Genomic DNA, 7,477 nt, shown 5'->3' on the forward strand with positions numbered 1-7,477 from the left:
CGCCTAATTCGTATAGCCTAACGCCAAACCGGTGTTGTTTCAACACTTCTCTCGTGTGGACCGATATAGATCCCAGGCTGGTGTTAAATTAACACCGGCATTTGGCAGTGTATGTGTAGAGTTTGATTTATGATATAAAACATCGTGTACACTTTAAAAAATGATGTGCTAATTTAGCACTTACAGTGCTTGTATAGTGACTGCACTACGAGTGCTAATTTTCTAGCATTAAATTTGAACTAGAAAATCAGCACTCGTAGTGCAGTCACTATACAAGCACTGTAAGTGCTTCATTAGCACATCATTTTTACAGTGTACAATTTGCATATCATCTGATTTTTTTCTTCAAACCAAGACATTGACACGATCCTTCTAATAGCCCAACTAAACCCAGCGTCTTTATCGGGGAGCATTTCATGATTCATTGACTATAGTTATAAGCTACCGAAATCTTCGCATCCGATTGGCTTAGAGCAATCCCCGGTAAGCATTCCCCAGGTTAGCTTTTTCAGAGAATGATTACATTTATGTGATCCAATCCATTTTACTTCCTTTCTGCATAAAATCCAATTTCAAAGCCAATACATATACCCCCCCCCCCCCGTTTGGATATCTACTCGCAGGGTTTCAAATAATTTTAAAAGCCGTATTATTGGGAAAAGAAAAATATACTGAACACAAAAATTAAACTCGAATCGAAACTTAATTATGTGCATCGATTTTTTTTATTCCTTTTTTTTCAACACGATTTATTGTTTGCAATTTCAGTGAAACAGCTCAAGTCGCTTACATATTCATTAATCCCTCGTCTTCGGGATAATTTGAAATCTTAACAGATTTGAAAATTATGTACAAAATGGCTTCTATCAAAACAAACAAACACAAATAGTATCACATCAAGTCATATACCCATTGAAACAAAAATATACAGTGACTTAGCACATTATGACTACCATCCTCTTTTTTTCCAACTCTGGCAATGCCATTTTCAAAGCCTTGTATCACAGTAACACCAGGGAAACCGAATCCAACCCGAACGATGGTATGTCATTGGTAATAAGGTAATGAGTTTGATCGTTCCCGAGTCGGTTTTGTTGGTTAGACTTTAGCGCTGCGGTGCAGTTCGCAGCAACATAACCGACTCCAAACCGACCGATGGTACGTCATTGAAAATAGCGTTGGCATTTTGATCGGTCTCGAGTCGGTTTAACCGGACTTGACTTAAGCGAAACCGACTGCAAGCCCGCTGATGTTATAAGGCTATTATTGGAAATGTGTAATGGTTTCCATCGGACTGGAATCGGTTTCGTTATCATTAGAGAGTTTTAGCATCGTGATGCAGAACACTTTCAAAAACATAAAAAAATGCATTGTCAAACGCTTTACAAGACAAAGGACAACCAAGAGGGGTTTGTCGAAAATTGGTGAATCAAATTATCAGTTCCATCCTGGACTGTCTCAGCTCCGAAATTTACTACGAGACTGCTGTTCCGGTTGACAAGTTTTCGACAAAGACCTCCCAGTTTTTCACTGTCGTTAGATGAGCATTTACAATACACCTACTGTGTTCCTAAATTCGTTCTCCGACTCGGTGCAAAAACTATATTTAACAGACCTGTAAATTTTACGCGTGGGCTTATACCAAAAATAAGGTGGAAAGCAATAAATATTGTCCGATTGGTTCTTCCTATAGAATAGCCAAGTGTGACGTCAGTTGCCATGGTGTCATGGCGGGCTGGTTCTAAACAGAGTCGCAGCCGACTTATCGTATGTACACATTTGTGTGACTTTGGCTCGTCTGAAAGATAGATTGCAAGCGATCGAATTCCGATAGCAGTCATTTTCTCCTATTGGGAAACACACGCTTTCATTCGGCGGGTTCATTTGTTCTGAACCAGGCCGCCATGACACCATGACAACTGACGTCATCGCTTCGGTACTCAATTGTTGGGTGCGACATTTTCCTGGTTGGTTTTGATAAACTCGGACAAATATGAAGTGTATTTGCTCCATTATGGAAATAATATGATTTGAACATGAATAATTCATACCTAACATTCTAATCATCTGTAGAATACATAATGCTATAGTCCCTTACTTTATACGATAATAAACGTTGCTATAAACATCGCTTAAGTGCAACAGTCATCGACATATCGCCTTATTTAGTTTTATTGCCATCACCTTGACTGCAAGGGCAATCATTCGAAAATTTATGTAATCTAATCAGCGTCGATTGAAGAAAAGAGATGTAATTAAACGAAACTTAAAAAATCAATCGCATCATTCGATCGATTTTAACCAATGGAATGCGCACATTTTAAATTTGCGAATGATTTTTTTCTCTGAATTTCGAGGCAGCTTTTCCGCAGCGGTTCCCACTAATGCCATGGATTTGAACATCGCAAGAAACTTTATTAGAAATCATGAAGGACTATGTTTCAAAACAAAATACACCCTATGGCACGAGAGGATAAAAAACACTGCTTGATATTCAAAGTAATTTTTTTTAGATACAGATAATATACATCCAGCTGAGTTTGAACACAACCGATCTAAGCTCGGACACAATCACATACAGTTCGGCTTTTCAGCCAATAAGAATTTGAAAACATTTGGCAACACGAATGGGGAAAACCCGAACGTCAGTGGGTCAAAGACTTAACAAAGTTTTATATAAAACTTTTACATCAATCTGTAACTATTATTTAAAGAGGATACTTTTTACGGATCACCATAAATTGCATCTTTTTTTAAAATCTAAATGATATGAGCCATAATACCACTGACATTTATAGGCCTATCGCGTAATCTGACTGTGATTTCTGCTGTCGTGAATAAAAATCCTTTCGGCCCCCGCAATACACTATACGATCTGACTGCAACCTATATTTTTCTATATCGCATTTTGCATGACTATAAAAAGTGAGATTTTTTTACTTGATGGTGTAATACCATATTCGAAACGATGGTATATTGCTTGTCCCGTGGTTTGAGTAAAGTCAAAGTCGGTTTCGATTTCCGTGTTTCTGTTTGTGGTAACTCCCGTAGGAACTCGGCAGGACAGCATTTTTTGCTGGTAAACGCCAAGCTGGTATATAACCAATTACCTTGGAAACATTTTACGTCTAGGTTAATCAGTCATAGTGGCTGACGTAATAGACGACATATATCACTCTTGGGCCTTTTTATCAAAGTGGAGACAATGGCAGAGTTGGGATTCGAACTCACAACCTTGCGATTATGAGTCCAATGCTCTAACTACTGGACCACACGACCCCCTTGCAACCGACGGAAAGATTGCTACGACGTCACTGCGATTCTTAATTGAATTTGTTTTTATTCCAATAGGAAGGCTCGCAATATACCCAAGTTTCGATGTAGATATTGATACCACTCTCCGCTATCTAGAAAGTTAAAATGAAACAGGTTGGATTTTGCATAACAAAAATGTGATAAATGTTATTACATTATTTTCTAAAACTTGATCACAAATAGGCAGTGTTATGAGGGGCAGATCCAGGATATTTCAAAAAAAGGGGGGGGGGGCACATTTTCCCGAGGAAAAATTTGACAAGGGGGGCACGGATTGGCTTTGCCCCCCCCCCCCCTTGGATCTGCCAGTGAGTTTTGGTGTACACGGGGCTCTTCATGCTTTACATTTCAAAATTCATTAATCATGTTAATACACATCCATGAAATTCCATTAATGTTCAAGTTAAGAAAACATGTTGAGATTCAAATACGAAATTAATTCAAATAAATATATACTTCAATAAATAAAACTGATCTACACGTCAAAGAAGATGGACGATTCCAATTTTCCTTAAATAAATCAATTTAGTAACCATGGTATGAGCAATGATGCATCGGGTTACTGGATTTTTTTATAAAGTGCATTGTTTTCCATTTCGTATAATCAAGAAAATCGTGCTCTACGCGTGACTTCTGAAATCTAGATTGTATAAATAGAATAAAAATCGTGTAGTGAAAAATATAGAAGAATGAAATCGTGCGTGTCTATGTGGATTATTTTTATAGTTTACAGGTAGGCCTATTTCAGAATTAAGCCTAGACATTCACTAAATTTAAATTCACGATTATGACGATCTGGAGAGCTTTTCATGAAGGATTTGTCGGATGTTTTATCCGACAAGTCCTGTTTTATCCGACAGTTACCATAGTAACAGTGGTTCTCGACCAATCAAATTCAAGGCAACCATTCAGATCTGACAACCTGTCAGACAGAAATGTTGATGAAACGACCCCAGCTGTCTATAACTACAATAACCTTTCAATAAAAATATAAATGTAATAAATTCCCATGAATTTCCTTCATTCTCCGATAGAATTGTCCATCTTCTTGTACTTAGCAGCTCATTTCTTTATCCTAAACTTCAATGTCTGTAAACGTCATGAATTGGACAGTTCCGTGGTGGCAGCTTGCCCGTCATGGATGTGGTTCGACGTGCACAGACACATAATCGCCACTCGAAACCCCTTCCGAAATTGCTTGTATTTAAACGCATAGATGATGGGATTGATGACAGAGTTTGAGAACGCCATGAGACGAAATACTTTGTAAAGGGTATGGTCTGTTGAGACGATTATCACACCAAAGTTTTCAAAGAGATATACAAGCTGATTTGGACTCCATAACACGACAAACGCGATGACTACAGTAAAGAGTACGTAAACTACTTTGCGACGCGCGCGCAAGATGGCGGGGTCACCGCGGTTATTGATACCCCCTCCCGCAGACGAATGTTGCGCGCCTCGTTTCAAATTGTGCATGATCTTGTAGTAGGCCCATATCATGACAACAAGCGGTAAGAAATACGAGAGAAGAAACACAAGCACGCCTACGAATATACGTCCAGCTTCTGTGGGATAGCCGTAGCCACATGTTTGGCTGATCCTGTCGTAATAGTTAACGAAAAAGGCGAATACTTCTTGTAGAAGAGCAAATATCCACGTTCCAGCTATGAGCATGCCAACTTTTCTCTCAGTAAAGTACAATGGGTAGTGTAACGGGTACACGATGGCAAGAAAACGTTCATATGTCACGCATACAAGATTAAAGACCGAAGCTGTGACGCTGGTCCAGAACAAGAAACGGCTGGAGTAGAGTCTGCAGTACAGCTCAGCGGCAATATCGTTCGCTGGTGTCCTGCCTAGTTGTGCTTCGAGCACGAACACGTTACACACTAAACTCAGGCTAGCGACGAGATCAGCGAAGGCTAGACTCAGAATGAGGTAGTTGGTGAAGTTGTGGAGGAACTTTGCCCTCCATATGATGATGCAGACGAGCGAGTTTCCTACGATTCCGATGATGCCGAGGATGAACTCGAGCACGACCACCCAGACGTCTAGTTTTGCCTCGTACGTCGTCCCTGCAGAAGTCGTGTTCGATGACAAGTTCGCCAGAGGTGGTAAGAGTTCTGTAACGGCACTTTCATTCATTGTTATGTAAATGACTTGCTCAACTATTTGCGTCGTAGCCATGCCTTTGCAAAAGCGTTTTGATGTGGGTGGCTTCTACGGCGAATGTCAAAGCAGCATAAAACCCCTCTGCAATGACGCCATGTCGGAAGATGCTACCTGTACAGCGAAAGAAAAAAAAACATAAAGAATATGAAATCACGAACACAAATGGGGGTAATAAGAGATGTGGTACATTTAATGACAAATATCTTTATGCAATCTCCGCGAAGTATTTATACCGTGAAACTATTCGAAATATCAACCAACTGTTTGCATATGATTCCTAGAAAAAAAAGTTGATTTATATTTTCATCCCACGCCTGCTACAGATGAAACATATACGAAAAAGCAGTGTTAGTGTCAGTATGACAATAATACAACAAACACTTGAAACATGTTATTAAGGATATTAAGATGATATTATTATGGATTTATTTTTTAAAAACTCTTTGTGAGGGTGTAAAACCAAATTTTGGGCATGCCATCTGGGTGCTCACATCCAGGTAATTCACAAATTAATGGATCACTGTAAGCTTAGTCCTATAGTGCCCTATAATTTTTTTTCCGTCGCCTTCTCTCTCTTCTTCCTGTTCTTGTTCTTATTATTATTATTTTCCTTCTTCTTTCTCTTCTTATTCTTCATCATTATCCGCTTCTTCTGTGTCTCCTTCTTTTTCCATTGTAAGTATGGCTTCTAGATGCTGGAGATGGAAGCGTATACAATGTGTGGAAACTTTCACCTAATGCGATTTCATATAAAGTTTTGTTCTTGTAGTGTTGGTGCAGGTGTACGTCAGTAAATTATTGTTCAGTGGTGTTAACATCTGGAGAGTGGTTCATGAAAGTTTTTAGCACTGACTAATTTGTCAGCCCCGACAACATTGATTGACTGAGAAGCAATGGTCTCTGACTATTACCATGGTTACTGCCAGTGTTGACAATTTAGTCAGGTGTTACAATTTTCTTGACACCCCCCCCCCTCCAGTATCTCACTCAAGAAGGCCTTGAAAACATAAACAGAGAGTAATATTCCGCTTAATATTCTGCCCGTAATATTGCTCTTAATACATCGGAACGACGTGCCTGAGCGCTTTACAGATATACTATTACCCCGGTCATCGGATACAATCGGTCATTTTCGCACAGAATGCATACGCCGTTTAGGCGCACAAAGTATTGGACAAGCTACATTACCATGACTCACATCCTACCGGGTACCCATTTAGCACCTGGGTCGAGAGCAGCAAAGTGTGAATTAAAGCCTTGCCAAAGGACGCCAGACAAGAGGTAAAAGCCAGAACCACTATACCACGGCTCCTCCAAACAGAGTAATAGGTTGAATCAGTGGCGGATCCAGGATTTTCCAAATGGGGGGGGGGGTCACATTTTTCAAGGAAAAAGTGACAAGCAAACAAAATTAATTAATAATAATAATAATAGTGTGTATTTGTAGAGCGCACACACCGTCAGTAGACGCTCATGGCGCTAGCCGAGCAACAGTTCTCTTTTACAATGTAAAAATTAGATTTTATAGAAATTTATTTAATTTTATTAACCAACAAAATTAAGGAAATTTCGTCCTACAAAAATTTAACATGCAAAAAAAAATTAAGAAAAGGGGGCACACTTCAGTTCCTACGGCATTTTTACATTTCAAATTTTTATTTTGCTTCTCCAAAAAATGTGGTGGGGGGGGCACGGGCCGGTTAGTCCATGGGTTTAATCCTGTTGAGGTTATTCCAGTCCTCGCGGTTTCTTGGGAAGAGGCTACACGGACGTGGGCACCAATGTGATTTACTGCATCGATGCAAGTTGAGTGATATGTTTTGTTCAACAATGTCAACAGCCAACCTTATTTGAACAGTGTTATTAAAGAAAAATGGCATTTGTGGTGATGATATCAAAATGAGCTCGGAGAGAAATCGATAAGGTTACCAGCCAAATTTAATACGCATAAACAGTATTAATCCAAGAATAAATCGTGTAACTCCTG

The 7,477-nt window shown here is 39.4% G+C and overlaps 1 protein-coding gene across 1 annotated transcript; it reads right to left on the reverse strand.

Moving 5' to 3' along the window:
• Positions 1-4,260: 4,260 nt before the first annotated feature.
• LOC121406074 (muscarinic acetylcholine receptor M4-like) lies at positions 4,261-5,589 on the reverse strand. The gene has a single exon (XM_041597083.1). The coding sequence runs from the start codon at positions 5,503-5,505 to the stop codon at positions 4,414-4,416; it is 1,092 nt and encodes a 363-aa protein (XP_041453017.1). The 5' UTR covers positions 5,506-5,589; the 3' UTR covers positions 4,261-4,413.
• Positions 5,590-7,477: the final 1,888 nt, after the last annotated feature.

The sequence above is a fragment of the Lytechinus variegatus genome, chromosome 19 (genome assembly GCF_018143015.1).
Source record: "Lytechinus variegatus isolate NC3 chromosome 19, Lvar_3.0, whole genome shotgun sequence".
NCBI lineage: Eukaryota > Metazoa > Echinodermata > Echinoidea > Temnopleuroida > Toxopneustidae > Lytechinus > Lytechinus variegatus.

Excerpts from the sequence above, each read along its gene's own strand:
- LOC121406074 (XM_041597083.1), bottom strand. The coding sequence starts at position 5,505 with ATGGCTACGACGCAAATAGTTGAGCAAGTCATTTACATAACAATGAAT.